Source organism: Miniopterus natalensis, chromosome 5 (genome assembly GCF_054644295.1).
Source record: "Miniopterus natalensis isolate mMinNat1 chromosome 5, mMinNat1.hap1, whole genome shotgun sequence".
Taxonomy (NCBI): domain Eukaryota; kingdom Metazoa; phylum Chordata; class Mammalia; order Chiroptera; family Miniopteridae; genus Miniopterus; species Miniopterus natalensis.
Genome location: NC_142085.1, coordinates 12,842,833 through 12,864,632, shown reverse-complemented (window position 1 = coordinate 12,864,632; position 21,800 = coordinate 12,842,833). Strand labels below are relative to the sequence as shown.

At 41.3% G+C, this 21,800-nt stretch overlaps 1 protein-coding gene across 1 annotated transcript in view; it reads left to right on the top strand.

Annotated features, from left to right (window-relative positions):
* Positions 1–21,800, top strand: part of KIF6 (kinesin family member 6) — a 338,850-nt gene that overhangs the window by 71,341 nt on the left and 245,709 nt on the right. The window contains exon 5 of the mRNA XM_087817374.1: positions 3,857–3,966. Coding sequence (XP_087673500.1) covers positions 3,857–3,966 — 110 coding nt within the window. The remainder of the gene's footprint in view (positions 1–3,856; positions 3,967–21,800) is intronic.

The window sequence follows — 21,800 nt, the reverse complement described above, 5'->3', positions numbered from 1 at the left end:
GCTCATCTCTCACTGGCTCAGACATTCCAACTCTGCCTGCCAGAATATTTGGAACAGAGAGTTGAGCAGAGTGTACACGCTGGCTCCAGATCCCTTCCTTTCATTTACTCATTTATTTCTGACATTAGCTGTTTTGTTTTTCCCCAGATTTCACAAACTGGGAATGTAATTTCTAATGGTGTCTATTGCTGCGGCCTAATGTAGAAGCCTGTTGTCTGGGAGAGGCCGACCTGCTTCTACTTGCAGCATGTGGACTTGGGCAGTTCCTAAAGTTTCAGGCCTGTGGAGCTGCTCTGAGAGCTGAGCATACTGTACATTGTCCAGTTTCTGGCACATATTAGGTGCTTATACTGTACATTGTCCAGTTTCTGGCACATATTAGGTGCTCAATACAGGCTCGTTATTACTACAGCTGTCAATATCCACATACAGCAGGTCCTCGAATAACGTCATTCAACCGTCTTATTATAATGCTGATGAGATGCTGCAGGAACGTAAATTTTGTTTATTTAACTAGCCTATGGTAAAACTGGTTTGGTTATACATCGTTTAAAGCCACAGAACCCATCAACAGCGTTAAGTGAGGACTTACTGTACTATATATGCATGTGGACAGAAGACCCCTGACCAATTTCAAAGAACCCTTTGAAACTCAGAACAAATGAAGCCAATACCCCTGATAAAGTTAATCAGGGTAAACAAATGCTTTCCTAATAGAAAGTATATATGTCCCTCTTTAAATTTTTTCTGTGGTTACCAAAATACATTTCTAAAAGTCTACCTGTCTCCCCAGCACCTACCATGTGTCAGGTTCATTGTTTTATGTGTTTGTCGTCAACATTACTCTAAACCCCATTTCATTCCGAATGGTCCAATTTACAGCCAGGACAACCCTTTGTAAATGGACGGTTTCCGTGATGGGGACGGGCACACTCATTGCAATCAAACCGAGCTGCGGCAAAACGAGTCAGAGGCGGCCTGAAGAGTGTCGTAAAGTTTTTCTGCAATGTATAGCCGAAAAATGCAGGCAGGCGCTCAGCTGTCCCTAATCGATTGCTCTAGAGGGCCACCTGGAGTGCTCTAGAGTTCTTAAATAAAACATTTGATTTCTGCAAAGTACTTTTTTCAAGATAAACTAAGACCCAGCGCATACCGGGTCCTGCAGTGCCTATGAGTGTGATAGGAGCACATTTTCAACTATTTTAGAAGAAGAAAAACGAGTCCATTGATTTTAGAAATCACTGCTCGTTATTTTTGAGTATTGTGAGGTTCAGACTTGTTTTGGGGCAGAAGAGAAGGCTGTCTGCAGGAACATGTGTGTTACATTACAGTCTGGCAACCCTAGACACTGAAAAGGGCAATAAGGAAAGGTAGCTGCCACATCGCTCGGTGGGTTGCATTCCAGTAAAAGCCCAGAAAATGCAGGGGCTGGAGGAGCCAGAGGCATTACCCCGCCCATCTCAGGGCTGTGGGCCTGCGTTTCCCTGCTTTTTATGATTCCTTCTCATTTCTGGAAGAAGACAGTGTCTCCACTGCAAATGGACGTACAAGTTAGCTGTTCTCTCTGCCTCTTTTCCTTTCTCTTTATATTCACATATTGAATTCTCCATTTGAAGGCTTTAGAAATAGTAAAACTAACGACAGCAATAGTAATAAGAGCAGCGACTACAACAGTTTGTTGGTGCCTATTACAGGCCACTTATTTTTGGTAGGATTTTAAATACAGAGCCCTATATTTCTGTCGCAACAGATAGGCAAGACAAGGGTTATTATCCCCATTTTCATGGTTAAACAACTGAGGCTAAGGGTAGAAATGGCAGATCCAGTATTTAAACCCAGTTCTTGGTCTGATGCTAAGATGAGCTCAGAAGGGTGTGCTAGAACTTTAAACCATAATCCGTGAAATATTTCAGATACATTCAGATAAGTTTTAGAAATGTGTTGTTTTAACAGGATCTTGGGATGTTGCTGTGGCCTTTAATCTTCTCTGAGAATCTTCCAGAGAGGAACAGCATATACAGGGTGGGGCAAAAGCAGTTTTACTGTTGTCCGTATGGAAAATAATACAATAATTAGTAAGTGATAATACAAGAATAAACTCTGTTTTGTGTACTCACGACTTGTAAACCTACACTTTTGCCCCACCCTGCATGTGTTGACCATGGATCAGTTTTTCCAAGAGTATTTCATGGAATGTTTTAGGAAACACTGCCTTAGACTAAAGGCTACACAGAGTCTGTCTGGTATTTATAGTCTCTGATACCTGCACTAAGCCAAACTTCAACCCAGAGAATTATGTTGGACTGTGCCTTCTCCAGACTAGGGTGCTAGTGTCACTGATGGATCATTTGCAGGATGAGCAGCCAGAGACCCCACATTGGTGGGATTTCTAGCATTTAGGTGGGAGAAATTTGTTCCATGGAGATTCAGTCCACGCTGTCACCTTCCCAGAACAGCAGAATGTGAAATTTCAGCTGTGGCTTGGGCATTTTACTACATTCGTGTGCTGGCTGAGAGTTGCCTTAATTTTTCATGTATTATTTTATTTCAGTGAAATAGTGGTATCTTTGTTCGAATGGTTTGAGCTATTTCAGGACCGGAGAATTATATTAATTTTAATCTGAAGACGATGTAGGGAGTCATTATCCAGCTTCCTTGCTTTGATGGACATGGAAACTGAGACCTGACATAGTAGGGCTGGCAGCTAGTAGAACTAGGTTCCAGCTGCAGGGCTACAGGCCACTGCTCTCTCCCCATCTCTGCGGCCTGCTCCTCTCTCTCCTTGAGCAACATCTGTTAAATGGATTGTCTTGGATGCGGATGAGAGTTGACCAGGAGGCTTGTCTTAAGTAAACCCCTGTGAACAGTCACTCTGACAACCTGCTGACCCTCTGGCACAAGGCACAATATATTCCCCCCTTATGAGAAACAGGATATCTGCATAATATTTTGGGAGGAGCAACAAGAAGGTGATATTATTTGATATTTTATATTAAAAACTGAACTTGGAATTTTCTCAAGAGCTGAAAAAATTCCCTGTTTTATTCCGCTGCAGTGGGAGTGGGTTCTTTCTGTCTGTTGGCAGAACCAAGACCAGAACCGTAGAGCCAGTCCCCTTGACTTTTTATCCTAATTCCATTGGTACCTATGTCATTGCATTTCAGCAGTGACCCATAGAAATCGCCTCTCTCTAATCAATAGCAGGGTACCCCTGATTTGCCACTTGGGCCAGAAAACTTAACCAGATAGGTATAGGCGGTGAACTGGTAATGTCCACCCTTATGATTACTTGATTGACTTAACTATTTCTGTCCCCCCGAATTTACTTTACATTATCTAATTATTGTCTGTTATCTATTTATGTCACTAGAAAATATGAATATTAGAAAAGTTAAAAAAGATTTGTGATTAAAGATGGAAACTCTTTTGCTACTGAAGTTTTTAAACCAAAGTAACAGTCTGTGTTCTTTTATGAATAGACTATTCACAGAATACAAGTTTATTTTTTCTTGGTAACCTTTTATTTTGGTCTGGAAAGTAAAAAATGGTCTTATACGGTTCCGCTACCCAGGCAGCTCACCGTAAGTGTAGACTGACTTGTTACGTGGACCGTGGAGCCCATACAGAGTAACCGACTGAGGCTGCTTATACCCATGGGTATTGGCCATTAAAAAAAAGCTCCATGCATATGGTAGCTGGCAACTTGAAAGTGTCATGAATCGAAAATGTAAACCATACAAAGTGTGAGAGAAAAGGGGAAACTGTGGGGTAATCACAGTGATAAATGTGCTCATCTTCCTCTCAGCCGAGTCGTTATTTCAGGCCATTAAATGACGTCTCTCCCTTTCCCAATCAGGACAGCAGCAAAATATATACAACGCACATTTCTTATTTGGAAATCTACAATGAATGCGGTTATGATCTATTGGATCCAAGACATGAAGCCTCCAGTTTGGAAGATTTGCCGTGAGTAGCAGAACAACAAAGAACAGGGGAAATTGCTTTCAGATGTTTCCTTCAATTGTTTTCTCTGAAACTTTGCATGTTTCTGGTCGCAATTGTAATTAACAAGCTCTGGATAACAGAATCTTTTTTGTAATATAATGGATACCTTTTCATAGTGACAGGAACTGAACCTGCTTAGAGCTCACTCCTTGGGAAAGCCTCTCGGAGCTGCCCCAAGGAGCAGTGAGCGCCCCGGACTGATGGGGCGGGACGGTGCTACTTTCCTCCCGCCACATGAAACCCTCCACGCCTCTAATTGTGGCCTTTCCCTGAAGGAGGTATTCAAATTAGGGTTCCTGCAGCAATGAGAGAATCTGAAAGAGAGAAAATAAAACTTGAAGTTTCCCCAAATCCTTCTTGACTGTTCTTAAGACCAACAGTGACAATCATTTGGTCACGATCGGCCCTGATCGTTTCGTGACCGAACTATAAATAGAGTGTTCAGAGCTTATCTAATCCTGGAGCAAGTTGCCCTGCCAGCATTTCTGTAACATTACTCACTGCTTGTTTGAATATCTGCCTGAATTAGACATATGTTAATTGGCAACAATGCATATACTTTATCCAGACATCTTCATATATGAGAAGATGCCAGAACCAAGAAAACACATTTTAATGTTCTTCTTATTAAATATTCTAAAGCAATTAAATTTTATGTATATTAATCCTCTACCCAAAAGATCAACAACCAGGTATTTAATTTGTAAAGGAAATAAAAATAATAAAGAAAATAAGTTATACTCTTTGCACCACCTTTATATGTATTCTTCCTTTAATGTTCATTGTTTGTTTTTACATATCATCTCTTTTATGCTTACTGTATTCATTAGAGGAAGTTAGAAAAAGGGATGATTGTTGCTACTCTAAATATTTGTCTAAGAATTAAGAGAAAGAAAAAAAAAAAACAGAGTTAAGAGAAAAGAAAAATTACTGACTTTGTGGAAGACATTGGCCTTAAAGAAACTATTGGAATTATGTTTACAGAAAGGTAAAAGTTTCCTATCACTACTAAAAGAAATCTACTATGTTACAAAACAATTCTGTCATCCAGTATTTGCTAACTGCAATGGAGACCAGAAAGAGTGGCTTTACACACTGGGACAAGCTCTCGCTGAAGTCCTACCTGCCTAGTTCCCTGGTTGGTTTCATTGTTGTGAGCGGGAAGGTGCCAAACACTCTAAACACCATCCAAAAAGGTAAAATCTCATGGGAACAACATTAACGACAGGAGGCGTGGTTGGAAAGGCCAGGTGCTGAGGAGTCACGTGAAGTAAAAGCTGAGGGACCAGCTGAAGCTGGATTCTGAGGGACTCAAACAGCAGGCTTTGGTGAGAGATTGCTCTTCATTCTTACAGGTGTCTTAATTAGTTTTCCAGCTCCAGTTGGGCCTATATACCTCTAGGCTAAATCTCAATTAAAATTGCTTTTAACAAGTCACATCTACACCGAAGAACATAAAGCCTGCTTAGCAATAATACAGAAATGAAGGGCTTGGCTGTAATGACCATGAAGGAGGAGATGTAAATGTGAGAGATATGCAACAATAAATAAATAAGAAATAAAATAAATTCATTATATCCATCACCTTGGATTTGATTGTGCTTGGAAAGAAGGTGAATCATAGTAAGTTGGTGCGCTCCTCATTTTACTGGTTGAGAAAAGAAAGCTCTAAGACGTATGACTTGCCCAGGGTCAAAACTAATTGGGTCATGGTAGAGCAAAGATTAAAAACTAGAATTCTCACTTTCATGCCAGAGCAGCCAAAAGAGCCTCAAGATTTTACCATGGGGTATAGAGAAATAATGAGTCATGGACCTAAAAAGGAGATTTCCATTAAAAAACTTGATTGGGTGGTGATGGACTTCCTATATATGATATCAGAGCGCCAGACTAATGTCCATCGCTTTTTGCAAATGTTGCTATAGTCATTTAGCAATGAGTTTTTAGATACAATACCAAAAGCATGATATGTGAAAGAAAAAAATAGATAAGTTGAATTTTATCAAAATTAAAAACTTATGCTCTGCAAAAGACACTGCTAAGAGAATGAAAAGACATGCCCCAGACAGAAAAAATATTTACCAAACACATATCTAATGAAAGACTTGTATCCAAAATATACAAAGAACTCCTAAAACTCAACAATGAGAAAACAAACAACCCAATTAAGAAATGAGAAAAAGATCTGAATAGACTCCTCACCAAATAAGCATATGAAAAGATGCCCAACATCATCTGTCATTAGGGAATTGCTAATCAAAACAACAGAATACCACATCACACCTATTAAAATGGCTAAAATAAAAACATTAAAAAAAAACCAAAAAACTGTCAACACCAAATGCTGGCAAAAACATAGAACAGGAACTCTCATTCATTGCTGGTGGGAATGCAAAATGCTACAGCCACTTTGGAAGACATTTTTCTAATTTCTTACAGACTAAACATTCTTACCAAATGATCCAGCAATCATGCTCCTAGGTATTTAACCAAATGAGCTGAAAACTTATGTCAGAAGTATAGATAACAGCAGAAAGTCAGTGGCTGCCAGTGTCTGAGGAGGGGTAGGGTAGAGGGATGAATGGGTGAAGCACAAGGATTTGTTGGGCAGTGAAACTATTCTATATGATACTAATGGTGGATACATGACATTATGAACTTGTCAAAACCCATAGAATTTTTTTTTTTTAGCAAATCTATCAGCCATTAAAAAAAAATTGGCCAGTGGAAATCCCTTCAAGGTAGCCTCTGTTTCCTTTTCACACATTCCTATTAATCTTGGAAAATTTGTTTGCTTTCTGGCACAAATTGTCCTAGACCGACCTTGTGTTTTCGTTTTTTGTTGCCCAGGTGTGGACTCATCCTTTCTCTAAGAAGCCCTGTGTTTTTTTGTTGTTATTTTTGAACTTATTTAAACAAAAAAATAAAACAGTTCACCCAGTTCTTCCACCCCACCCTCCACCCCTCCCCCGTCAGGAATTGTAATCTGTCTCTGTATCTATGAGAATTTACAACACAAAGAGTGAACTCTAATGTAAACTATGGACCTTTAGATAATAAAACAACAATAACAAAAAGGAATGAATTATTGATACATTTAACAACTTGGGTGAATCTCTAGGGAAATAGCTGGGTGAAAAAAGCCAATCCCCAAAGGTTATATGCTGTATGGTTTTATTTATGTAATATTTTTAAATGGCAAAATTATAGAAATAGATAACAGATTAATGGTTGAAGGAATTAGGGAGGGCAGTGGGAATGGTTCTACAGGCCAGTGAGGGATCCTTGTGGTGATCTTGACTGTGGCTGTGGATATACAAAACTACCCATGTGATACAAACACAGACACGTGCACAAGTACAAGCAAAACTAAAACATCTGAATAGATGAGTAGATTGTGTCAATGCCATTGTCCTGGTTGTGATATTTTTAATATAATTTCTCAAGGTGTTTCCATTGGGAAAAACTGGGATACAGGTACATGGGATCACTCTATTATATCTTACAGCTGCATGTGAATCTGTAATTGTCACAAAATAAAAAGTTTAATTACAAGTAATTGGCTCCTCTGTCAGATATTAATTGACCATAGAGGTATGGGTTGATTTCTGAGCTCTCTGTTCTGTTTCATTGATCTATATGCCTGTTCTTATGCCAGTACCAGGCTGTTTTGATTACAATGGCTTTGTAGTATAGTGTGATATCTGGTATTGTGATCCTCCAACTTTGTTTTGCTTTCTTAAGATTGCTGAGGCTATTCGGCATCTTTTTTGGTTCCACATAAATTTTTGGAATATTTGTTCTAGATCTGTGAAATACGCCATTGGTATTTTAATAGGGATTGTGTTGATTCTATAGATTGCTTTAGGTAGTATGGACATTTTAATGATATTAATTCTTCCAATCCATGAACATGGTATATGCTTCCATTTATTTGTCTCTTCCTCAATTTCTTTCTTCAGTGTCCTATAGTTTTCCAAGTACAGGTCTTTTACTTCCTTGGTTAAATTTATTTCCAGGTACCTTATCCTTATTTTTTTGTTGCAATAGTAAATGGGATTGTTTTCTTAGTTTCTGTTCCTGATAGTTCATTATTGGTGTATAGAAATGCCATCAATTTCTGGATGTATCTTTTGTATCCTGCTACATTTCTGAATTCAAAACAGTATGGAGTTTCCTCAAAAAATTAAAAATGGAACTACCTTCTGACCCAGCAGTCCTACTTCTGAAAATATATCCTAAGAATCCCAAAACACCAATGAGAAAGAATAAGTGCAACCCTATGTTCATAGCAGCTCAATTTACAATAGCCAAGATCTGGAAACAGCCCAAGTGCCCATCAATAGATGAGTGGATAAAAAAGCTGTGGTACATTTACACCATGGAATACTAAGTGGCTGTAAAAAGGAAGGATCTCTTACCTTTTGTGACAGCATGGAGGGAACTGGAGATGATTATGCTCAATGAAAAAAGCCAGTCAGAGAAAGACAAATATCATATGATCTCACTTATATGTGGAATCTAATGAACAAAATAAACTGATGAACAAAAGAGAGCCAGAGACATGGATACATAGCACAGACTGACAGAAGTCAGAGAGGAGGTGGGTGGGACAGACATGATGAAAGGAGATGAAGAGAATAGTTAAGGACATATATGCATAGCCTATGGACACAACAACAATGTGGTAAGGGCCAGGGGTCAGGGTTGTTATTGTTACAAAAAAAGTCTGTAAACTTCAGAATCTAGTATTGAAATCTTCGCTCTGTAGTGTTTTTTAAATACTTTGTCATCAAAGGGGAAAAAAGTTGACATGTTAAATTTAATTCAACACGTTTCTAATACCTAATGGCTATGAAACACCGCAAAGTGCCTCAGGAGTTACAGAAAGGACTGATGAGCAGCCTCTGCCCTGGTGCTTTGGCCTAGCCGTGTGGAATCACTCAGTACTCAGGAAAGGTTTATTGAGACCCAGCTCTGCTCCACGCACCGCCCTGGGCACTGAGCTGACTGTCAGCCTTTGCTCTCCCGGCACAGAGAGTGGGTGGAACGAGCACAGGACAGCACAAGGTGGGACATGAGAGACATCCTAGGAGGCACAGAGGATGACACGCTTCCAGGAGAAGGAACTCACATCAGGTCATTAGAGAAGATGACAAATAAATAGTCCTTGAGGGAGGCTGGGGCTGGGGGGTGGAGTGTGGCACCCGAGCGTAAACAAAGGTAGGGACGTTGAAAAGTGTACGGCTTGTTCTGTGGCAGTGAGCAGACCTGTTTGCCTGGAACCCCGTGAGGGAGCAGGCGAGAACATCGGGCCTGGAAAGATGAATGCAAGATCTGACAGGCCAGGTGTAGCCCTCAGAGACTTATTCCAGGGCATAGCATAACTGAAACTGCTTTTAAGAAGAAAAATCAGCCAGCAGTGTGTAGGACTGGAATAAATGGGAGTCGGGGAGACCCCAGAGCACTGTGGGAGGTTGTTAGGGCCATTTAAGTGTCAGTGGGAGGGAGTAATAAGGAGAGGCAGAATTGCTAACCCAGTTAATTGAAATGTAACTATGTACAAGGTTCTCCTGCAGTGATTGTGGAAAATGCAGATCCCTGGCCTTCACCTTTGGAAAATTTAAATGTGAAATATGCTCGAATAAGTTTCCCGGGTGATTCTATTGCAGGTGGTTTTTCTTAATCCCTTCCCTCATCCACCCAGGAAAGTTCTTTTAGAAGATACCAGGAAAGCCTCTCAAAGAGGGAGATGGGCACCTTCATATGCTGGTATTTATTTATTTATGTTTTAATTTATCTTTATTGTCGAAAGTATTACAAATGTCCCCCTTTTTCCCCCATTGGTCCCCTCCCCCTAGGCCTTCACCACACTCTTGTCTGTGTCCATGGGTTATGCATATATGCATATAAATTCTTATGTTAATCTCTCCCCACCCACCCACCCCTGCCTTCCCTCTGAGATTCGGCAGTCCGTTCCATGCTTCCATGACTCTGGATCTATTTTGTTCATTGGTTTATTTTGTTCATGAGAGTCCACATATGAGTAAGATCATGTGATACTTGTCTTTCCCTGCCTGGCTTATTTTGCTTAGCATAATGCTGTCCAGGTCCCACCATGCTGTCCCAAAGGGTAAGGGAGCCTTTGTTTTACAGCTGATTAGTATTCCATGGTGCAAATGTCTGAGATGCTTGATATGATTTCAATCTTCTTGAACTTGTAGAGACTTGTTTTGTGTCCTAACATGTGGTCTATCATTGAGACTGTCCCATGTGCACCTGAGGAGAATGCCTATTCTGCAGCTTTGGGGTGAAATGTTCTGTAAATGTCAATTAAATCCATCTGATCTAGTGTGTCATTTAGAGTCACTGTTTCCTTGTTGATTTTTTTGTCTGGAAGATCTATCCAGTGAAGTCAGTGGGGTGTTAAAGTCCCCAAGTATGACTGTATTGCTGTCGATCTCTACCTTAAGTCCTCCAGGAGTGTTTTTTCAGCGTGTGTGAGTCTTTTGTTCTGAGATGGGTCTCTTGTAGACAGCATATATTTGGATATGCTAGTCTTTGCTGGGGACCTTACATGCATCATCTCATTTAAAGAAGTAGATGCCATAATCCATGGTTTATACATGACTACACAGGTTCCCGTTAAGTCATATTTCCCCAAGAGTCCCTGTCTGCCATATATAGACCAGGATCAAACTCAGTCCATCAGACATCAGGGCTGGCAACACTGGTGCATTTGTCAGGGAGATCTGTGCTGTGCCCTGGTGTCCATCTGAGCTCTGAGCAGACTGGTTTTCTGGGCTTCTTCAGGCCTCCAGAGCCTCTCATGTGAGCCGAAGCTTTGAGTCCATTTCAGCTCTCTGTTGTGTGTCAGCCACTCTGCAGTGCTCCTGCCCTCCAAGGACTCTAGTGCAGTAGAACAGACTCATAAACCGATCATTTCAATCTCACACAGTAAGTGATAAGCTGCTCTGGGCTCCCTAAGGGCAGAACAAGGGAGGACACTAATTTCAACCTGGGAGTTTGGAGATGGCTGAAGAAAAACTCCACCTGATGTGGTCCACCTCAGCTGGGACCCGAGCCTGCTAGCAACGCCTTCATGTGTCCAGCCCTTTCCCCCCAGTCTTCACGGTAATTATATGAGATTTCTGGCTCTTTGATCAAGTACTACCTGCCCCAGTTTTCTTGGAAACCGATTATATTCTTAGCTCAGAGAGAATATGGACACTGAGACAGGAGTCCATTCACCTTCCTGCCTCCCTCCTGTTCCCACTCACCCGCTTCCCGCCAGCCTCAGGACGCTGTGTGAAGGCCAGGCCTTCACTTATGCTCCGGACCCTGCTCGCACCAGCCCCGCAGCTGCTTTGTTTGGCCTAGACATTTTCTGATTAAAATTTGCAAAGTTAGTGCCTCTAGCTGAAGCGTGTGTCCTTTGGTTCTTGTTCCTGCCTGTTAATAGCATTCCACTTTATGTTTGTGTTATTTTTCTGGCCCCACTGAGCATTTGAAGAGATTTCTGGGCCTTTGAGCATAGATCCCAGAGTTAAAACTAACTTCAGTCTTTTCTTCAATTGAGTCAGCTACTAACACAGCTGAGATGCAACCTCTTTAAGAAGCTGGGGTGCTGTCTTGCAGGATGATCTGGACAAGTGACCAGTGGCCAGTGATCCATCATGGATGGGCCGGAGATGTATGCCTAGGAGTGGAACATTGCCAGTGACCATGGCAGAGGGAGCACGGAGCCTGTCCCGCCTGAAAACAACTCACTTCTACTAGAGTAGTTAACAAGGCAGAGGCTGGCATCCCCCACTCGGAATGGACAATTGAAAGAAATCTTTCTCAATATCAGAAATGTCTTAGGAGGTTGTCTTAGTTAGCTTGGCTACCATCAAAAATGCCACATAGACTGGGCGGCTTAAACAGCAGACCCTTAGTTCTTACAGTGCCGGAGGTGGGAAGTCTACACAAGGTGCAGGCAGATTTGGTCCTTGCGGACAGCTCTTTCCCTGGCTTGCAGACAGCTGACTTCTTGCTGTATCCTCACATGGGTGAGAGAAGCAGAGCTGTGGTCTCTCCCTTTTTATAAGGACACTGATCCCACCATAGGGGCCCCACCCTCATGACCTATCAAAACCTAATTGCCTCTCAAAGGTTCTGCCTCCAAATACCACCACACTGGGGAGTAAGCTTCAACCTATGAATTTTGCAGGGACACAAACATTCCGTCCATAACCCAGGTGTTAGTTTTCACCAACAGTTGCCTAATATGTGACGTGTAGGAGAATGGGGAAAAAGAGCGGCAGTGTTTTCATTTATTCATCTGCAATATGAAAGCGTATCTGTGACAGGAAAGACACTGTCACCTCAGTCAATTCCATTTTCCTCGTGCTTTGTATATTGTATATAGACACATGCATACAATTCCTTTTTCTGAGAATAAGAGGTGAAACGCACTTTTAAAATTTTGCATTGGTTTGCTTTATTTTGATGCTACATCAATTTTTGCAATCTGTTCTAAATTTTGAGTAAATAAAGGAAAACCATAGGATTACCTAAGAGAGCTTTGAGTAATTTAGGCATATAGTGTCCTTCAAAAGAATAGATGGAGTTTGGAAACACATCTAACTATTATAGCTCAACCTATAGAGAAAGAAATTATCACAGCCTTTCAGGAGAGTCATCATCATATATACCAAGCATTTACTATATTGCAAGAATCTCAGCTCTTCTTGGGGCATTATAAAGAATTTAAACTGTATTCTATCTTTAACTAACTTATCATTTAGTTGGAAAATATAGTGTGCATGTGAATCCCCTCAAGAGACTTCTGCAAAACTCATCTGCTCTCAACATCTAACTAATAATGAATGTACATGCAAAAAAAGGCGTGACTTAGAGCTCGGTAGTCTCATGAGTAGAGCCCATAGCAACCAATAACTTTTCTGCATAGCCCAGTCCAGTCTGTTTTCACCAGTGTCTTGCCTTTGCTCCCATGACCTTCAGTGGTTTCCTAACTTGAGTGGCATATGCCAAGACCAGAGCTCTGATTGAGCTAAGAGCCGGCAGTGCTGCCGAGGTGGGGGCAGTGCTGAGCCGACCTAGAGAGGACACATGGGGAAGAGCCTTTAGAATGAGATCTAGGTAGCTAAGGCAAGGTCACAGATGGTGAGAGGGATCACCTGGACCAGGTGACCAGGGTCACAGGTAGCATATTAATCTCCCTGCTTTGAAACTTCCATAGCAGTTAGTCTATGTGTCATTTAGCCAGTTATAATTGACCTTGCGTTTTCAGGTTGAGATCTAGGATAGTTGAAGACATTTTACAAAATGCAAGTTGGTTGTCATAAACCGGAGATCTGACTGGTGCTATCCCGGCTGGCTGACCACCTGTCGTCTTTCAGTTCATATCTAACTCAGCCTAAGAAGCGAGCCTTAGGAATAACCCAGTTAGAAGAGACAATGGCAAAATAGGTGTATTTTACAATAGCAAAAGAAAGTAAAATACTCAGGAAACGTTCAGGGGCTTTGTGAAGACAATGGTATATTTTTTGGTAAAAAAAAAAGTAAAAGATTTGAAGATAAATGCAAAGCTATTGATCTTGTTCTGAATGAGAGGTGTGGATACCTTGAAGAGGTCAGTTCTTTCAACATTAATGTCAAGGTTCAGTGAAATTACGAGCAGCCTTAAAGTCTTTAGAAAACATCGACATGACTCCAGAGTTTGTCTGAAAGGATGCACAACCAAAAGAGCAAAGAAATGTCTGAAAACTAGAGAAATGAGGGAGGACTTGTGACACCACATAGTCACATTAGGTAAAATCTCCAATAAGGAAATCATGTCACAGCACTTCAAAGTTATGCAATGAAGAAGAAAGGGCAGATAAACCAGAATCAGATCCTGTGCCATGGTATTGTTTAATGAAGAGGGAAAGGTTTTCAGTCAGTGGCATCAAACGCTTTGTGTTAGTAAATTAACCAAGAGCTGCGTGTAACAGCACCCCAACTTACAGCGGCGTAACCAGCTGGCCTGTCCCCCCCCCCGAACACGGTGAGGGTTCTGGAGGTGGCGCCAGGGCTGTGCGGGAGCCCCAGGATGCATCAGAGCTTCTATCATCCTGCTCAGCCTTTCTCAGCAGGTGCTTTAGTCCCTGTGCAAAGTGGGTGTCCTACCTCCCCTGTCCCATCCCCATTCCTAGAGGGAAAAAGAAGAGGAAGGGAAAAGGCACGAGTTGGCAGAATTACCTCGCATGGCCAGCCCTGGTTCCAAGGGAGTCTGGGGAAGTCTAATAGTTTAAAATGATTCCCTAAACAAAATCAGAGCCCGATAGTTAGGGCGTAAGGGAGGACAGATGCCTTGTAGGCAGCCTGCGCTCTGAGCCACACGGTTATTCAGGTGGGAAGTCTATGTCGATGCCTCGTTTCCTTTCCTGCACCTGTATCCTGAATGGTAGAAGAAAACATATGATCATTAATTATGTGTATCATTAATATGCTCTATATTAATGCTAGTATAACATAAATACATTTATAATATTACCACAAGTCTGCAAAATATGTTTAAGAAAATTACCTTAAGGAAATATATTGACTTAGCATCATTGTCTTTGTGGGAAATAAATGAATGTTTCACATATATGCTAAATCTCAATGAAATAATTAAATAACATTAACCAACACATAAATAATAAAATAATTAAGTAGCAGTAACCAATACATAAATAAATATAACCATTTTTGAGAAAAATGTTGGTTTTCCTACACATCAACTGTACCTAGTGCTGTGCTGTCTTCACCTGCCATAGGTAATTCTCTTTTTGGTTTTGCATTTCCATGGCAGTGGCCAAAAGCTCCCAGTACTGTCTTGAGTGTTTTCGGTGATGGCTGTTTTCACAGCAATGAAAGCAAAGTAGTTAGAAGCCGCAGCTTCTTGAAGGTATGAAGATGTTTCCACATCGGCTCCAGACATCCTAGAGTCTTGCAGGACACATTACATTAAATGACTTGATCCCATGCTTGTTTCAGTTTTGCTCCCTTTCAGACAGGGAGTAAATCATATACAGACAACTTTAGAGTAGTTTTAGGTTCACAACAAAATTATTGGAAGGTACAGAGATTTCCCCAAAACCACCTGCCTTTCTCTTTATCAACACCACTTGCCAGAATGACACATTCGTTACCTAAAATGAACCTTCGTTAAGATTTCAAAATCTCCCCAAGTCCGGAGTCACCTCGAGTTTCACTCTTGGAGTGTACATGCTATGGGTTTGGACAAATGTGTAATGACATGTGTCCGCCATGATAATATCATACGGAGTATTTTCACTGCCCTCAAAATCCTCTGTGCTCTGCTAGTCATCCCTCCTCCTTCCCTCCACTGGCTTCATAATTTTGCTTTTTCCAGAATGTCACGTGGTTAGACTCAGACAGTATGTAGCCTTTTCAGTCCGGCTCCCTTCACTTGTAATATCCATGTTTTTTCGTGGCTTAATAGCTCACTTCTTTGTAATGTTGAGTAACATTTCGTTGTTCGGATGTACCAAGTTTATTCATTCGTTTACCCACTGAAGGACATCTTGGGTGCTTCCAAGTCTTTTAAATGATGAATAAAGCTGCTGTAAACAGCCACGTGCAGGTTTTTTGAGATCATAAAAATGCTTTCAAATGCTGGCTCTCAAATTCTCGATGCTCCGGATGTTGGCCATATTCATAGGTGTGGAGTGGTATCTCATTGTTGTTTTAACTTGCATTTCCCTGATGACATATGATGTGGAGCATCTCTTCATGTGCTTATTTGCTCTTTATGTATCTTTTTTGGTGAGGTGTCTGTTCAGATCTTTTCCTCATTTCTTAACTGGGTTGTTTGTTTTCGTATTGTTGAATTTTAAGAATTCTTTATTTATTTGGGATAACAGTTCTTTATCAGATGTGTCCTTTACAAATGTTTTCTCCTAGTCTGTGGCTTATCTCCTAATTCTATTGACACTATCTTTTGCAGAACAGAAATTTTTAATTTTAATGAAATCCAGCTTATCAATTATTTCTTTCAAGGATTGTGTCTTCAGTGTTGTATCTATCTAAAAAGGCATCACCATACCCAAGGTCATCTAGGTTTTTCTCTATGTTATGTTGTAGGATTTTAATAGTTTCACATTTTACATTTAGCTCTATGATCCATTCTGAGTTCATGTTTGTGAAAAGTGTAAAGTCTGTGTCTATATTCATCTCTTTGCATGTGGATGTCCAGTTGTTGTAGCACCATTTGTTGAAGAGACCCTCTTTGCTTCATTGTATTGCCTTTGCTCCACTGTGATCCATTGTGAAAGATCAGCTGACCATATTTATGTGCGTCTGTTTCTGGGCTCTCTATTCTGTTCCATTGATCTATGTAAGTCTTAAAGTCAGCAGTGTCAGTCCTCCAGTTTTGTTCTCTTTCAATATTCATTTGTTATCCCTCATCTTTTGCCTCTCCATATAAACTCTAGACCTATTTCGGCAATATCCACAAAATAACTTACTGGGATTTTGATTGGGATTGCATTGAATCTACATATCAAGTTGGGAAGAATTGACATCTGGACAATAGTGAGTCTTCCTATCCATGAACATGGACTCTCTCTCCACTTATTTAGTTCCTCTTTGATTTCTTTCATCAGAGTTTTGTAGTTTTCTTCATACAGATCTTGTGCACATTTTGTTAGACATATACCTAATTATTTCATTTTGTTAGGTGCTAATGTAAATGGCATTTTGTTTTTAATTTCAATTGCCAGCTGGTCACTGCTGGCATATAAGAAAGTAATTGGCTTTTGTATATTAACCTTGTATTCTACAATGTTGCTATAATCACTTACTAGTTCCAGTAGCTTTTTTTTTCCAGTTCTTTTAGATTTTCTATGTAGGTGATTATGTCATCTGTCAGCAAAGACGGTTTTATTTATTCCTTCCAATACATATAGCTTTTATTTCCTTTTTTGCATTATTGCGTCAGTTAAGACTTCCAGTACAATACTGAAAAGCAATGGTGAGAGAGGTCATCCTTGCCTTATATCTGATCTTAGTGGGAATACTTTGAGTTTCTCACCAGTTGGTGTGATGTTAGCTGTAGGTTTTTGTACTAGCCTTTTTGAAGTTGAGAATGTTCCTCTCTATTTCTAGTTTACTGAAAGCTTTTATCATGAATGGGTGTCAGATTTTGTCAAATGCTTTTCCTGAATCTATTGATATGGACATATGATTTTTCTTTTTTAGTATGTAGATGTGATGGATTATATAATTGATTTTTGAATGTTGAACTAGCTTTGTATACCTGAAATAAATTCCGTTGGTCATGATGTATAATTCTTTTTATATATCATTTGATTAGATTTACTAATATTTTGTTGAGATTTTTACATCTATGTTCATGAGAAATATTGGTCTATAGTTTCCTTGTCTTGTACTGTGTTTGTCTAGTTTTGGTATTAGGGTAATGCTGGCCTCATAGGATGGGTTAGAAAGTATTACTTTTGCTTCTATCCTCTAAAAGAGATTGTAGAAAATTAGTATAATTTTTTCTTAAATATTTGCTAGAGAACCTCGTGTTTTTAGCAGGTTAAATTAAATAATTTCTAAAATGTCATGTGATTGACGGTATCCTTCCTTATCCATAAAAAGATGTAACGTTAGATAAAACTGTAAAGAAAAAACGTAATTTTGGGCTACTAGAGGTTTCAAAATATCTCAATAGTAGTTAAATAGCAAAAATATCCATTACTTTTATCATGTTCTGTCTGTTGGTGGTAGGAACCTCATGCCAGGTGTTAGACCGGTGATGCCTGGGTTCAGCAACCTCGATACTTGAATTCCGGCTTGGAAAGAATTCAGAGCCCAGACTCCAACTGTAAGAGAACATCTATTTGGAAAATCACAGAGACAGAAGAAGTAATCTGTGGAAGAAATGGGCTGAGGAAACAAGTTATAGAGGCAAAGGAAGGGCCCTTGGAGCTTAGAAGTGAGGAAGGTCAAGGTGACTCCCCTGGGGGTCGGGGAGGGAGAAGGGGGAAGGCCAGGTGAACTCCCAGGAGGTAGAGCCAGCTGGATTCTCTGTCCTAAGGGTTTTAAGTATGGAGATTTTAGGGGAGGTCCTAGGGGCCTCCCTTACATATTTCTCCTAAAAATTTACATCTCCTCTTTTCCCCAAATCTTCACCATTGAGAGCTCCTGAGAATGTGTGTTGGGTGGAATATAAAAGGAGGTTGAAAACCGCTGAACCAGAGAATGTTCTCTTTATTGAAATAAATAGTGAGGCTGCGTTTACAACATATGAAACATATCTAGTTATTTAGAAGAGCCTGGTGGTTCCCCTCACATTTTCTTGAGGCCTGCCCACTATTGATGTTGCTCTGAGTCAAGGTACCTAGACAGGGCTATCTCTAGTCCCAAAGGCACCTTCATGTGAATTATTAAAAGGCACCCCTGCCATTTGCCGGAAAGTTGTGGTCATATGCTGGTTTTGTTAGAGGACGCTTTACTCTGATGCTCTGACAGACGTTTGTCAGAATAAATATACAAACTCTTTATATTCATTGCAGCCCCCTGGACTTGGCACCATGGCGCAGGGCACTGCCTGCACAGTCACATGGGGCATTTGCAAGTAGGGAAGGAAAAATAAGAAATCGCCATGGCAACATTTGTCTGTACCATGAAAACGAGAAGCCAGGCTCATTGCAGTGACCCCCCAAGTTCCTGCTCAGCAAGCTGGCGCGTGGAGCGCTCTGGAGGTGGCGCGGGGCGGGGAGGTGCTTTCATTGATGGCCTCCGCTCCTGAGAACGAGAGCTTGGCTATTGCCCTTTACGTGTCTTCAGTTAGAAAGGGCCTGTGCATTCCAACTACTTAGCTCAACGGAAAAGATTCTCTGTTTACAGAGAAAACACAAAGCTTGTTTCTTCCTCATGATTAAGCAGACGGAGCACGCTTAGCAGGACTTTTCCACTTAGGTGTCCAAGTTAAGACTATCAGTGACTTTTGTTTGAAATCTAAACTCTTTAGAAACATTTTGTAGGAAAAACGCCTCACAGGCCCTCTCAAAAAGAATCAAATAAATAGTTTGGGGGTTTCCATCTTGGAATTGGGGTGTTTATTTAAGAAACTCTAATAAAGCCCTCTTTCAAGCCCAGGAAAATTACAGGCGGAATCGAGTGGCGACCAAGGATTCAGGAAATAGCTATTGATTTGTGAGAGGGAGAGGGGTAGAAAGGGCCAGGGAAGGCAGCGACTTGAGGAGAGACTTTGCGAATGGTTCTTATTTCCTCCGGCTTTGGGAAAGCGTCCGCCCGCGGCAGTTCCAAACATGCCCACTCCCAGGTTAGCCCACCTAGGCAGGAGGCAGCGCCGGGGCGCCTGGGCCTGGGCTCCTCTGAGCAAAGGCCTGAGAGTGTTGGGGCTGACACACTGGCTAGAAGCTTAGTGAAAAAGAGATTTTTCCATGAGAGCAGGCAGGGCAATAAGGGAAAGTCCAAAGCCTCCTGCCCAAGGGGTTGGGCAGAACCCAGGGCAGAACGGGAGGAGGAGAGCTGGCAGGGGCGATCCTGAGCGCGGGGAAATGTGCCGCGCAGAAGAACCCACGCGGGTGCCAGAGACGGAGCCCTTCAGAGCCAAGCAGGGACCCGGCCCGGAGAGAGAGCTAAACTAGTTTGGAAACCAACCTGCCTTCTGATTTACTTTTCATAACCTCCATGGGCAAGAAATGAGAACACAGTGAGGGAAACGTAGTGTCAGAGGAGTCCGAGGAGTGCGCAGTGCTACCTTTTGAAAGACAGCCGAAAGCTCCAGACAGAGAAGCGGGGGCCATGTGCACATTTATTCCGAGCAAAGTGACAAAGCTGGACCGGCACCTGGAAGTAAATATAGAAGCAGAATCGTTCTGAAGTAGCCACATTGGAGATCAAAGGCTCTGAGCCATTTAGAAGAAAAAGGTAGCTTAGCCCAGTGCCGCTGGTGACGTTTCACAAACACGATCTGCCTTATGCTCCTAATTACTCTATAGACATAAAACCCTAAGTCCATTTTGGTTGTCTAATAAGTGAACACTCTCAGAACTCCTTAGTTGCTTGTTTGCCGTGTTTTTTATCCCAGTGAAATAATGGTGAGAGATATATGTATAATGTGTCCTTAGTGTCGCTTAGGTTGACTCAGCAATGATATAAACCCTGTGGCAGTTTAGGTAGATCCAGAATCCCCGATTGCACTTTAGTTATTGTTGTGGTTAATGGGTGGCTTAGTTGACCATCAGCTGCACACTCAGGGAGGTAGAAAAGGAACTTCGCATGGAGGCGACAGGCTCTTAAGATGTGACCTTGCCAGTTAGATGTGGCTCAAGAGTGACTCCAGTGACAACCAAGAAGATGAGTGACTTTCGCCTTTGGGCAGGGGGTGGAGCTGGGTGGAAAGGAAGCTGAAGGAACCAGAAACCTCCTCCCCATGTGCCTACCTTGAAGGGTTATGAAAGATGAAACCAGTGGCTCTGAGCCTTGGCTGAACATGAGAATCACCTGGAGCTTTTACAAATTCTGACACAGACCACGCCGCAGGACAATCAAATCAGAATCTCTGAGGAGGGGACCTGGCACCAGTGTTTGTCGTGCCTTAAGTTCCGCAGGCTGTTCCCGAGTGCAGCCCAGGTGAGCAGACCTGGGTGACATCCGACGCCGCAGGTGCCCCTCACGCTTGTGGGCCCAGTGAGTGTGAGCACCCACCCTCCTCTTTGAAGCATGTCCTGCCACCCGCCTCTCCCTTTTCTGAACTTGCACAGAACAGTACTATATCTGTCCGGGTCTTACCACATGTAGCAGAGGTGACTGTGCCTCAGAGCTGAGAATTCCCTTTATCTTCATGTTGAAAAAGAGGGAACTCTCTTCTCACCTTTTTTGGTGTGTGTGCTAGCTCATCAATTATTTCATACGTTTATCTCCCTTCCAATATTACTTACCTTCGTTCACCTTTCAGTGCCAGAAAGATTTCTAACTTCTATGTCCCTAGAGTTTGAATTTAGCCAAGTCTTTTTGCTCACTTCAGAAGGATCAGGGTGAAAATAAAATTTAATGAGTAAAGGGGGCTCCTAAAAATAGAACACACTTCATCCATTTCAGTTAAAAATGCCTTCATGTTTTCCAAGCATTTTTTAACTCTTAAGCCTTTTTAATAAGCTTACTTATGAGTCTTGTTGAAAAATAAATAAAATATACTTGTTTTCATTAAGGGAAGAGATCTTTTTCCATCTTAGTCGGTAATGTTGAAGCAAACTAAAAGGAGTCCAAAACTTGGCAAAGGGCTACCTAATTAGTGACATATTGGTCACAGATGTGCTGGGAGAGCTATACTTTCTTCCTGTGATTAGTGTTTTAAGTGCCCACAAATTACATCTGAAAGTCAGATAACCTCCTTATAAAAGGGAAGGGTGAAAATTATGGTATTTGTAAAACTTTTATTTTTAAGGTATTGTAGGTGTGTTTTTATAAACAGATGAGTGACAAATATTTATTCGCAAATTATACTTTTAGAGACGTAGTGCCAGATGATACCAACCTTTACTTATTAACCTTTATTCCAAATGTTCAAGCAAGTGCAATCCTTGTAAATTATAAGATTTCCTTCCCTCAACAATTCTTAAGAAAGTCCGCAAGACAAGACTCAAGAGGCTGGCGGGAACTCTCTCTAGTAACCTCATTGCTCGAATCTGTAGGCCTCTGAAGCGGAGAATGAGGAGCTTGGACAAGTTGTGACCAGTCACTGAAAGTGCCACAGGACTTTGAGA